Source organism: Corvus cornix, chromosome 5 (genome assembly GCF_000738735.6).
Source record: "Corvus cornix cornix isolate S_Up_H32 chromosome 5, ASM73873v5, whole genome shotgun sequence".
Lineage (NCBI taxonomy): Eukaryota > Metazoa > Chordata > Aves > Passeriformes > Corvidae > Corvus > Corvus cornix.
Window position 1 is genome coordinate 20,323,194 of NC_046335.1, and position 13,169 is coordinate 20,336,362.

Genomic DNA, 13,169 nt, shown 5'->3' on the forward strand with positions numbered 1-13,169 from the left:
ACTCATCATGAATGCAGAGATAGCTTGAACACCAAATGCACAATTTCAGAGGAAGTCTGTTTGCAGATAACACTTTAATCACCGCTGCCCACTCAGAAAGCCTGAGAGCACAGGATCAGATCAACACTTGGCAGCAGCCACAAAGCCCTCTCCCAGCCCTTATTTTCTTCCTTCTCCTTCTCTCCACCTCTCTTTGCTTTTTTTCCAACCTCAGCATCCCCTGTATTGCTGCCCACCAGCTGGCCCTGTTGTCCTCTGCCGCTGTTGAGACCAGCTTGGTAACACATGGGGCACTTCAGGAGAGGACAACCAGGAGCAGGTAAGGCAATGGAAACTGAGCTGAGGCTGTGCTGTATCAGCTGGCACTGGGGAGCACGGGAGGTGCAGAAACATGCTAGGTGAGGGGAGCTGAGTGGTGGCACTGGCTATGGGACAGCAGTGTGCACAGGGTGCGAAAGGCACTGTGTTGCGCAGGAAAAGTGGTGCACAGGAATCGTGCTTTACATGGGGCTGCTGGCAGAGGGCACTCTGGGATGCTCCTTTGTGTAGAGAAGCTGTGGAGAAAACACTTCAAGGAGCTACAGACCAGGTGTTTATGAGGTACTCATGAATGTGACCCCAAAGCATCATGCTAAGCCCAGGAAAAATGTTTCTTATCCTTGACCTTAAAAATACTGAATGTTCAATATGTCCCTAAGTCGGCAGAAAACAGCAGGTGAAGTCGTTTTACCAAGATTTAGTGTATTTGCATGATTAACAGTGGAAACCAGAAATTTCTTTTGCATTTGAATATCCTATAAAACTCTTTTATTCAGTGACGCCTTTCTGACAGCAATTAGCTTTGCAATTAAGCATGTAATTAAAATGCTTTTTCTTTCATTCATGTGGAAAAGCAGCACAGGGGAAAAATTCTCTACTTCTGGCTATCAAGAATACATAGACATGCATTAATTTAAGAGAAATTGTAGCTCTAAAATTTTTGTTTAAATAAGGTTCATAAAGAGGACAACTGAATTTTCTACTCAGTACAGATAAAAAATCCGTATTTATTTGTGCAAATCATATAGTAGAAACCATATAGCAAAATGAACTGCTGTATTTGGAAGAGTAAACACAGTATATATTCCCCTGTTGACACTTCAGAACATTTTCTAGATGAAATTGCAAAACCAGGAATGATCTGGAAATTTTCATTGCACAGTTTCATTGCACGGAAATTATAGGCTGGGAGAGGCAAATGAGACGTGGTACATTAAAGGCCAAGACATACACATAAGAGTTGCAGTTAAAATACAGGTACTGATTCCTTAACCTGAAGTTTATATCAAGAAGGTGGGAGTTCGTGTTTTGTGGTAGTAGTAATGCTATAAGAAATATCCAGATGGGCATTGACAGTATTCAAATTTAAACTGCCAACTGGAGTTTTTGGAGCCAAAGAAGAGCTGACACCCTTTTATATTGAATCAATCTCTGTTCTAAACTAAGTTTATCCTTTCTATATACGATACCATACATCATGTGAGGGATATTTCTCCCTCTCCAAAAAACCCCCAAACAATATACCATCTATCTGATTAAATTGATGGTAAATGAGGCTGCAGATATTCAAGAACAATTACTTATAATGATTACAGAAAGTCTTTACTTCAATATATCTGGATGAACCTATAGAATATAATAGGCAGACTATGTTCCCCCAAAGTCCTTTTTCATGAATTCCTAGATGGTAATACTCAGCTAGTGAGTCAAAGCTCATATAGAATTGAGACTTGCAAGGAACATCAAGGGCAAGAAGAAGAATTCCTATTGCTGCATAAGTAATAAAAAGCTGAACAAGAAAAATTGGGCCTGTTGCTGAATGTGGTGGCTTATTTAGTTAACAGTGGCCACAGATAAAGCTGAGCACCAGATTGATAAAGCCCTAAGCATTCTGATTGGATCGTACGAGCAGATCATGGACTAGAGGCCTCCTGAAGTCCCTTCTAAATTACATGGCTCTGATTCTAGGGAGTGAATTGTGAGGTGGCAGAGAAATTCACTGCATCAGTCATGCACAAGATCACAGATTATGGGCCAGCGACAAAGAACAGACAAATGTGGGACAAATTTTTGTCAAGACTGTTGACATCAACGAGCAGTACAGCGCAAGGGCAGCTGTTGAGGAATCCATTCAGTGCAGGTAGCTTGGTTTGCAGCTGCAGTGGGAGCTGCAGGTTGAGCTCTGGGTGGGAGGAGCCTGAAGCAAGGGGCCATGAACTGCTGACCTTTTGCATAACAAAGGACCCAGGGACCTGTGGCCCAGCCAGGTGAGGGAAACACTCAGAGATACAGCAGGAGCCAATGACCACAGATGTTGGGGCACTTAGATTGTGAGGGTGTAAAAGCCCAGAGATTCCTTTGTTCAGGGTCCCTGCTTGGAGGCACCAAGCTTGGGCTATTTTGTTATTTAGTTATTGAATCAAGATTAAACTATTGAAAGATCTGGACATCTGAGACTCTGCTATGGGAAATGGTCGGTCGAGCTGGTAATGGTGTGAACATGACTGTCAGAGTGGCTCCTGGATGGTCGGACAGGCAAGTTTCCTTAACATAGCTACCTTCAACAGGACAAATGTTGATGTGAGGCAAACAGATAGAGGATGCTGGTTCTGCTTGCATGGACTCTATCCATGCATATGTTTGCACACAAAGGAAGTGACACAATGGAAGTCTCTCTCACATCATGGAAATATTAATGTTTTGGTGAAAGTCCATCTCTGGTCTAGAAATGCCCCTGGTCTCCAATGAGATGTGCTACAAATCATGCTGGCAGCTGGAAACAAATTTTTAGCCAGGACCAGCAATTGAATATGTTAATTTTTTATGAGTGAAATGATTTCCTGTAATTTGCTAACTAAAACAAAGTTTTATAGCTTTATTTATCACATCGACTTCAATAAAGGGGGAGTGGTCTTGTTCACAAATGCTTAGAATGCCTTCCTATAGCTGGTTCAGGTTATAAACAATAGGATTATTACCTGCGGTTCTAAAATGAAAGTGGTGAGGATGCAAAGGTACAAGAATATTTTCATTTCCTAAGTTTTTATACACAAAGACAGAATTTTGGAGAAGGAGAGTGATTCCTAATAAAAATTTAAAAGAATAGTATCAGAAAAAGAAGAGAACTTACATCCTAGAGATGTTGGGGAGATTGGAAAAAGCATCTCTTGGAATTGTTCTTAGATGAGTCTCCATAAACCTCCTAGAGAAATAAAAGTTTGGCAGTTAATTTCCTTTGGTAAGTACAATTTAACATTAAAAACTCCTCCACAGCTTCAGCTCTACTCCAATATTTTTTGTTCTTATCTTGCCTTTTCCCAGTGTTGCCATCTTTGCCTCATTTCTATTCCTGTTCCATTATGTGGCTTGCTTTGTTTGCTGTGCTTCATCAATCTAAATTACAGCTTTATGCATCATCCCTCCCAAGAACTCAGCAGTCAGTGGTGATGATGGACCTTTCAAGGTCCACAGCATGACCAGCAAAACATATTTGCTCATTGAAGTAAATGAAGTATTAAGATAATAAGCATTCTCTTCATCATTTCAGGCTCCACAAAGATATCCTATCCCTCATTCTGAGCAAGAAATTCAGGTATATCAGCCAAAATTGAATTAGAGCAATTACATACTATCTCCACAGAATTCTCTATTTTCTTTGTAATTAATACTACATTCTTCTTCCAGACCTCTGATGGGGGGTGGCATGTACCTTACCCATCTGCAGGAGATTTCAGAAAAACCCACAATATTTAAGGGAGATACTTATCAACAGCCAAGCTCTTAACAGATGAATCTCTAGCAGACTCACTCCTCTAAACACGAAAGGAGGAAATGCTTTGGAAAATCAGCCTACAATGTCTGTTAAACTTGTAGTTACAACTTGTTGTTGTTAATCCTTGGTTTTCCAATAGAGTTTGGGAACACACTTACAGAATTTCTAGTCAATGAATAATTTGAAGAATAATCAAGAACAAATGATAAACCTTTCCCCTAGTTGCTGTTTAACAACAGTTAAAGAGAAAAGAAATAAACAAATTAGTATGATTTCCTGATTCTGTTTAGTTTCTGATTACCATAATTGTATTTGATTTACATAGACAAATATATTATCATCTTGAGATTTATCAAGGTTCTGGAACTTACATACAAGAAATAAAACTGTAGAAATAGAGTTTAATAATAACAATATCTGTAGAAATTCTTAAAAGTTTTATCTTGAATTTAAAGTATAAATTAAGAGAATGTACATTCCTATAATCCCAAGGGAAGAATCTATGTCCCAAGTGTACCTTCTCCACTCCATATACTTGTTGCAAGTATGACTAAAGACTTCTACTTTTCCAACAGTGAATTGATGTTTCTCCTGACCTCAATACACCTGGCTCCAGCCAAGCCCCTGACTGGTGGAATGTCAATTGGTTATCGCTTATTCCCCTGTACCCATAGCATTGTGACACCCATACCAGTGCTCTCTCATCCTTCTCCCTCCTCCACTTCACACACTACTTCCTTCCATTATCATAATCCTAGACAAAATATTTGTAGAAAACCTCTGTATAGTCCAGCACAGCCTGCTGATTTTGTGGTTCTGTGTCAACATTTGTCTGTATTTCCAGGCCTTTGAGGAAGCTGACAATAATTACTGTGGAAGTTCTGGTTTCAGCCAGGTTTTAACAGGTCTTAAAGTAAAATAGTGAGAATGAGGGACCTTGATGGGCTGGAGAAGTGGGCCATCTGGAACCTTACACAGTTCACCAAGCAGAAAGTGCAAAGTCCTGCACATGGGGAGGACTAACTCCAGGGTTCAACACTGTTGGGAGGAAACAGATGGAAAGCAGCTTTGCAGAAAAAAACCTGGGGTCCTGTTGGACACCAAGTTGAATGTCAGTCAGCAATGTGCCCCTGCTGCAAATAAGTCTAATGGTAACCCAGGTGCATTAGGAGGAGAAAGCAGTCTTAAGGCTTCCACCTTAGATTGTTAGAGCTCAAAAGCCAAGAAAAATATCGTTTAAGTCACTTTGGACTATCCAAGCTCACTTTTAATCCCTCTTATATACCTCTGGTCCCCTGTTCACCTAAAAAATGCTGATCCACACATTGTTACTTTCAATCCCCAATCATTACATTACTTAACTTACCACTTACAAATAATTCCATTTTCTAGAAACTGAAGAATTTAAACATCATCCTAGGTCTCTTCTTGACCTCCTGCTCTTATGTCAGACAATCATCCCACTCCATGAATGAGTGGAGTCTGACCCATCATTCGTGAGCTAGGTTAAATGAGCTCCCATTAATCTTGAAATCTTACATTAATCTTGAAATTTACACATCCTGCCAGATAAGCCTGGAAATTCTGGATAAATAAGGAAGCAAAAAGCACTTAGTAGGCCATGCCAGTGTCGAGAGGACATTATCTTTTAACAGGATCTGGAGGCAAATATGTGAAAAATCCATGTGAAACCAGTATTTTCCTCACACATAAATTGTTTCACATTTTCTATATTCAGAAATATATAAATATATGTCTAACCTTACAGACATTATTTTAACATCCACAGCAGTATCAGTGATATTACTTCAGTAAGATATATTAGGAAAGTATATATATATTTTATGTAGTTGTCTCTTCATTTTTAAAGAATTTTTAAATGCACATCTACAAAACACAATAAGTAAATACAGACCACCCAAAGAATTTCAGATTGAAATTACATGGTTTATAATATGAATCATGTCAACAAAAGCTATATGTATTTTAATGAACTATCCTCCACCAATACAGGGGGGGAAATTTACCATATGTCAATATGAAACAGAGTTTGTCAATTTGAAACAAAGTAAAAAATTTTACATCCTAATTTCTTTTTTCTGAGAAAATTATAACAAGTAATGACCTTCCAGCTTTTATATAGGAGAAATAAACATGACAGCAAAGTAATGGCTAGGTAAAGAGCTGTTGACACATTTGTTTCTAGGTTTTTATATCCAATTAAATCCAACACACACAAAAATATATTTTTTTAATTATTCTGAAATAAATGTGTTGTAGTCTTTCAGTGGTGCAAAAATAGCTATGAAAAGACATTTCACATAGTGAAATTCATGCTGAGCTTACCAGAAGATGATTACCAGCCACCTAGTGTCCAATGCTAGTATTACCAATGTGGTAAGAATGAGGGAAAGATTAACAAAGCAAAGGAACTCTGAAAGTGGGGAATCACTTCTGAATATGCAAGAAGACTATATAGCTGCTTTCCTACAATTAACTATCAGTCCAACAGAATAACATAAAGTATCTCTCAAAACTGGCCCAGCCCTAAGAAATTAAATAATAGATGCTTTCAAAATGAAAGTGTACAGGTCAGTGTTTGGGACAATTAGGTACTGAAAGGAAGTTCTTACTGCTAATGTATCCTCTTCCTACAAATTGAGGTACATATGGACACTTTCAGACTGACAGGCAAGAATTCAGGTTGGTTACTTGCTAATTTATAGCAAACAGAAAACACCAATCCACAATGTTGGAGCTTATCCTTGCTCAATTTGTGATCACCCACTGTTTATGACTGAATTTGAAAAACACCAATCCACAATGTTGGAGCTTATCCTTACTCAATTCGTGATCACCCACTGCTTATGACTGGATTTGAGTCAAAAAAGATGACTTTATAGGAAAGAATGATCCCATCCTCAGTCAGTTTTCAAATGACACCAAGCTGGGCAGGAATGTTGATCTGCTTGAAGACAGGAAGGTTCTATAGAGGATCCTGCACAGGCTGGATTGATGGGCTGAGGCCAACTGTATGAGGTTCAACAAAGCAAAGTGCCAGGTCCTTCACTTGGGTCAAAACAACCCCATACGCTACTCCAGGTTGGGAGAAGAGTGGCTGGAAAGTGGCCCAATGGAAAAGGAGCTGGGGGTGCTGGTCAACAGCAGCTGAACGTGAGCCAGTGTGTGCCCAGGCGGCCAAGAAGGCCAATGGCATCCTGGCTTGTGTCAGAAATAGTGTAGCCAGCAGGATTAGGGAAGGATTCATCCTCCTGTATGTCTCTGGAAACCATTCCATACCTTTGGTCATCCTTCCTGCTTTCTTTGTATTTCTTCCATTTCTAAGTAAATCTTCTACCCCAAGTAGCAATACCTGCTCTACAAGGTATTCAAGGTACAGGCAAACCCTAAATTTGTAGAGTGACAAAAGTATGTTATCTGTTCCTTTCCCAGTATTTTCTAATATTAGATTTAGGTTTTGGCTTAATGATTATTTGTTTTGTGTGGGTTTGTTGCAGGTTTTTTTGACTCTTCCTAAACATGAATTCAGAACTAATGCCAAGATCTAACATAATGTCAAGATCTCCTCCTGATGAAATTATGAGCTCAGAATCTGTCATTTTTAGTATATGTATCTTTATATGGTTCTCCCACTGAATCCTTTCCTCTATAAACACCAGCCTTTATTTACCATTTTGTTTCCCAGCCACTACGTCCTGTAAGAGCCTTCTGAAATTCTTTATAGTCAGCTCTTAGCACTACTACCTTAATAACTTCCTAGCATGAGTAAACTTTGTTACATTACTGTTCATCCCCTTTTTTCAGGTCATTTATAAGTGTATATTAAACATCCTAAGGTCTTACCCAGATCCCTGTGGAACTTCCTTTATTCTTCTCCTTTGTTTCCTACTTTTAATAAATAATCTTTTTGGAGAGTCTTTATCCAGATTGTCACAACCTTGGAAATTAACCAGACTTTTTTTTCCCCATAACAAAGAACTAAATTTTCCCTGTATATGGAAGTGTCTCCCTGAGGAGGAGGTAACTGCATTAACTTATATTTAATACACAAGATTCTTACATAAACATTTGTATTGGGTAGAAAATAACAGTGAAAGCTATTTCTTAAGGAAGATCTGAGTAAAGATACAAACATATGCAGAATGTGTTCTCTTTGATCAACCTCAAAGCTTAGATTTATTTACTTGTATATTAACAGCTTTATCATAGTACTCCAGTACCATGTCTGCTATCTTTGGCAGTTTCTCTAAGATTCTAAACCTTAAGTGCTGTACAGTCTGAAATACCAGCTGGTACTCCATTGCTTCGGTTACTCGTAATAGAAATGTCAGGGATGCTGACCAGATTTCTGTATCAGCATTTATTAGTTTCCCTCATCCTTCACTGAGGATTTTACACAATCTAACAGGGAGAAAAAAAACCCTTTGACAGGCAGCCATTGGATTTTTAGTACTAATCTGGAACCTTTTAAAAGAGGCTACATATTGAATGTCCATTTGCATACCAGATACACTTCTCATAGTTGCCTGTATTTAACTTGCGCTGTCATCACCACAAGTCAACACCAAGTCATTCCTTACATTCCTCATATAGGAAAAAAATCAAGAAACTTATATTAATTATTTCATTCATTGTTTATATATCTGTCCTTCATGGACCAAAACCCTGTAACTGTGGCATTGTAGGAGGACAGGACATAGATAGTTCTTGCCTCCAAATGTAATGTAGGACTGCAGAGAGATATAGATAAACATGAGAAGTAGAAAGCTATATATTTACATACATAATACACACCCATTTCTGGAATAGGGTTGCTTTCTTTTCCCTGAGCCAGAGCTCTGTCATTGTTGTAATTTATAAATGAAAGTTATTTAAGTAAAGTGAATATGAAACCAGAATTACTGCTTGTGTGTGTTTTCAGTAGAAATTCAAGCACTCTTGAAGCAACTTCCTATGTAGTTTATGTGCCTTTTATATACAAAAAATTAGGTTTCAGGGATCTTTCTGTAATTTAAAATCTGTCTGAGACTGTTCTATAAAGGCCTCTGAGGCTTTTAAAGCCTCTTTCCTCTCTGTCACATATGACCTCAGATTTCTTTGTCTCACAAAACCAGATGTTGCTTTTTTTGTTCTAATGGAATAGCAGGAAATTTCTTCATTTACATTTTCAGTGTAAAAAATACTATTAACTAAAGCATGCTGTTCTATAATCCCTGCTCAGTTAGTCAGGTTCCAATCAAATTCCTTCCTTATTCCCAAATAAACATTTAAAAATTTCTTTAAATGGACATGGTTCAAGTGGTCTGTAGTGTAAATAGGACTTGCTGAAACATTTTCAGTCTGGGAGAATGGCCTCTATAGTCCAACAACTGTGTAATACATGTGTCTGACTCATGCAAAAATCAAGAAAATGAACAAAAACAACAACAAAATAAAGAAGAAGAAAAAAAAGTAATAATATGCAAATACAAAGAAAGAAAGAAAGGTTAAGAAGAAAAATATGACATCATTTTGGTGGAAAGGGTAAAGATTATCCTCTTTTCTTCCTGACAGCCAGAAAAAAAGATAATTCTTCACTTAGAGTTGGGATTTTGCAAAGAGTATAGATACACATTTTATGAATTATATTAGAAGCAAACCTTTCCTTTTCAGCTACATGAATTTCAAAATTGCCATGAGGAGTGGCTAAGGCTCAGCTGAATGCATGTGGGTCATGGTCAGACTTGACAGAACATTGTAATAGAGGTAGTTTCTGAGGAAGTCAGATCATTTTTTCCTTTGGAACTTAATTTACCCATCAAAAGGAATAGAATTAATTTTCTAATAGCTAGGTTAAGTTCTAGACTTTCATTTTTTTAACCTTTGTTCACTCTCCTGTGACAGAGGTTTACCTTTTCCTAACTTTCATCAGTCCTTGTGGAGGAAGGAAGAGGAATGTTACCTCTCAGAGAGGTTCTGCAGGAAAATTATATTTCATATATTCTTAGTTTATATTGCCATTTGTGGAAACTCACTAATTAAATGGATAAGGAGAAAACTGCCTTTTTTTGCCATGGACTCTTTTAAACCATTTTGGTGCGTGTTTCTTTTCTGACTAATGGATCTTAGTTCCAATGACCTTTGTTAGTTACTGGGGAACAAGTGTGTGTACTGAATCTTTGGAGTGTCCTGGAGCATGAAAACCTAAACATTATCTTACTGGGTCATGAAGAAAGCTCCATCTCACCCAAGATCCTGTCCTGAACATTGACCAAAAGCAGTTGCCCAGGGCACAAGATACGAATAATCTCATATACAGGGATCATATTAGAAGAGCCAAAGCTCTGACAGAGTTGAAACTGCAAGGTATGTGTGGGGTAACAAAAGGGACTTCTGGAAGTACATGGTCCATGAAAGGAAAACAAAGAAACTGCGGGCTCACCACTCAGGGGCACAAGGGATTTAGTGACAAAGGACATGGAAAAGACCCCAGTTCCTTCTTGGTATGGTTTAACCCCAGCTGGCAAATAAGCCCCAGACACTGTTCACTCACTCCCCCCAGGGTAGGATGGGGGAGTGAATCAGAAGAGTAAAAGTGAGAAAATTTGGGGTTGAAATAAAGATGGTATCTATGCTCGCTGTGTCCCCTCCCAGCTCGGGATAGTGTGAGAAGCAGAAGAGGCTGTGACTCTCTAAGCACTGCCAACAATACTAATACATCCCTGAATTACCTACTCTTTTTCCAGCACAAATCCAAAACAGCACCACACTTGGTACTATGAAGAAAATTAACTCTATTCCAGCCAAAATCAGGCCACTTTTTTGTAACTTAGTTTTTTTTAATTTGCTCCTAGGCCTCTTAAGTCCTTTTCCTGGCAGCACAGCCTAAGGAAATGGGGCAGTACCTGCAGTAGAGGATACACTAAAGAAGCACAGAAGGGTACTGGACATACAGCAATCTATGGGACCAGACGGGTTGCACCTAAGGGCAATGGGGGAGCTGGCTGATATCATTCTGAGGCTACCCTATCATCTTTGAAAGATCATAGTGATCAAGGGAAGTTATGTCTGAAAAAGAAAAGCAGCCTGCATGTCTTCTAGTGAGGCAAAAAGGAGGATCTGAGGAAACACAGGCTAGTGGCTGCTATGCAGTTGTTTTTTGTATGCAAGTAATTTTATACATTTGAATGTCCTTTTTGCAGGTGCTATGTACGCAATCAGAGGCAAAACATATTCCTTTACTTTCATCTATATTTCTATCTTAATAATTCTTAACATTCAGTTTCACTTTTTTACCTCTGCTGAGCAGCTGGCAGCAATTATAGGCACTTAGTGGTTCTCCGATTAAACACAATAGTAGCCAGCAATTACAGCCTGTTCTTACTCTCCTTCCCTGTAGGAAGTGAACCTCTTCAGATTGCTCTTTTCAAAATTTTGTGTTCCTGTTTGTACTTTCTTTGCAGCCATTTATAGACTTTTAGCTCAATATTTCAGAAACATGGCTCTTCTCTACTGTAGAGTACATTTTATTGCAGGCCATTATAAAAGTTTAAAGTTCAGGGTAAAAAAAGTTACAGTACCATTTAGGTCAAAATCAAAATTTAGTTCAAAAGTAATGAAACAGGAATGTCTGTGATCAAAATAAAAGGAAATATATGAAGCTGTAGTGTTTTAATATGACAATTGGGTGAAGTGCCAGGTGACTGAAAACGGGGAAGCATTGTACCCATCTTCTAAAAGGGTAGGAAGGAGGACTGTGGCAACTACTGACCTGTCAGTCTCATCTCTGCTCCTGGGAAGATCCTCCCAGAAGCTACGCTAAGGCACACGGAGGACAGGGAAGGGATTTGGGACAGCCAGCACAGCTGCACCAATGGCAAGTCCTGTCTGACCAGCCCAGTGGCCTTCTCTGATGGAGTGACCACACCAGGGGACAATGGAAGTGCTACAGATGTCATTTATCTGGACTTCTCTAAAGTGTTTGACACAGTGCCCCACAACATCCTTCTCTCTAAATTGGAGAGAGATGGATTTGATAGGTGGACTGTTTGATAGATAAGAAAGTGGCTGAAAATGGTCACATTCAGAGGGTTGTGGTCAATGGCTCAATGTCCTGATGGAGAACAGTGAAAAGTGTTGTGCCCAGTAGTGGGCAAGTACACAAGTCTTGTGCCCAGCAGAGAATAATATCTTCATCAATTACATAAACAGTTGGATTGAATGAACCTTCAGCAAATCTATTGATGACACGAAGCTTAAGTGGTGCAGTTGCCACACCTGAAGGATGGGATGTCATCCAGAGGGACCTGGACAAGCTCAAGAAATCGGCCCATGGGAATCTCATGTGGTTAAACAAGACCAAGCACAAGGTGCTGCACCTAGGTCAGGGCAACCCCCGGTATCAACACAGGCTGGGGATGAACAGATTGAGAGCAGCCCTGATGAGAACGACTTGGGGGTGCTGGTGGATGAGAGGATCCAGCAATGTGTACTCACAGCCCAGAAAGCCAAACGTGTCCTGGGCTGCATCCAAAGCACTGTGGGCAGCAGGGTGAGGGAGGGGATTCAGCTTCTCTCCTCTGATCAGGTGAGACCCCACCTGGAGTACTGCATCCAGCTCTGGAGTACTAAGCACAGGAAAGATATGGACCTGCTGGTACAGGTTCAGTGGAGGGCCACAAAGATGATCAGAGGGCTGTAACATCTCTCTATGAGGAAAGGTTGAGAAAGCTGGGTTTTTTCAGCCTGCAGAAAAGAAGGCTCCAGAGAGACTTTATTGCAGCCTTCCAGCACTTAAAGAGGGCTTCTAAAAAGAAGCTGGGGACACATTTTTAGTAGAGCCTGTTGCAATAAGTCAGGGGGTTATGATTTTAAACTAAAAGGTGATCAATTCAGACTAAATATAAAGAAGACATTTTTAAAATGAACATGGTGAAACCCAGGCACAGATTGCTCATAAAGGTGGTAGATAAATCATCCCTGGAAGCATTCAAGGTCAGGCTGGATGGTACTCTGATCAACCTGATCAAGTTGAAGATGCCCTTGCTCTTTGAAGAGGCAGTTGGACTAGATGATCTTCAAAGGTACATTCCAACCCAAACTATTGTATGATTCTATGCTGTTAGTGAGGATTTTCTTGCTATTTTCTAAGTCCGTGAGAGACTTTTCTCTCTCACAGAAGAGGTAGCAGGGAATGTAAACAACCAAGCCACCTGCAACCTTGAAAAGTCTTGTTTATGGTATAGTAGAAAAATATTTTGACAATGGATGTTTTAGGATTTTGGCCAACCACCCCCAAGGGGTGGCTGGTCCTTTGTCCAATTAGACTATGAAGAAAAAAGTCTATAAAAGAGTTTGT

At 39.4% G+C, this 13,169-nt stretch overlaps 1 protein-coding gene across 2 annotated transcripts in view; it reads right to left on the reverse strand.

Moving 5' to 3' along the window:
- Positions 1–13,169, reverse strand: part of TSHR (thyroid stimulating hormone receptor) — a 61,623-nt gene that overhangs the window by 39,908 nt on the left and 8,546 nt on the right. The window contains exon 3 of one of the 2 annotated variants that reach the window (XM_039553227.1): positions 3,170–3,241. The exons of the other annotated variant lie outside the window; for it this stretch is intronic. Coding sequence (XP_039409161.1) covers positions 3,170–3,241 — 72 coding nt within the window. The remainder of the gene's footprint in view (positions 1–3,169; positions 3,242–13,169) is intronic. 2 annotated transcript variants of the gene reach the window in all.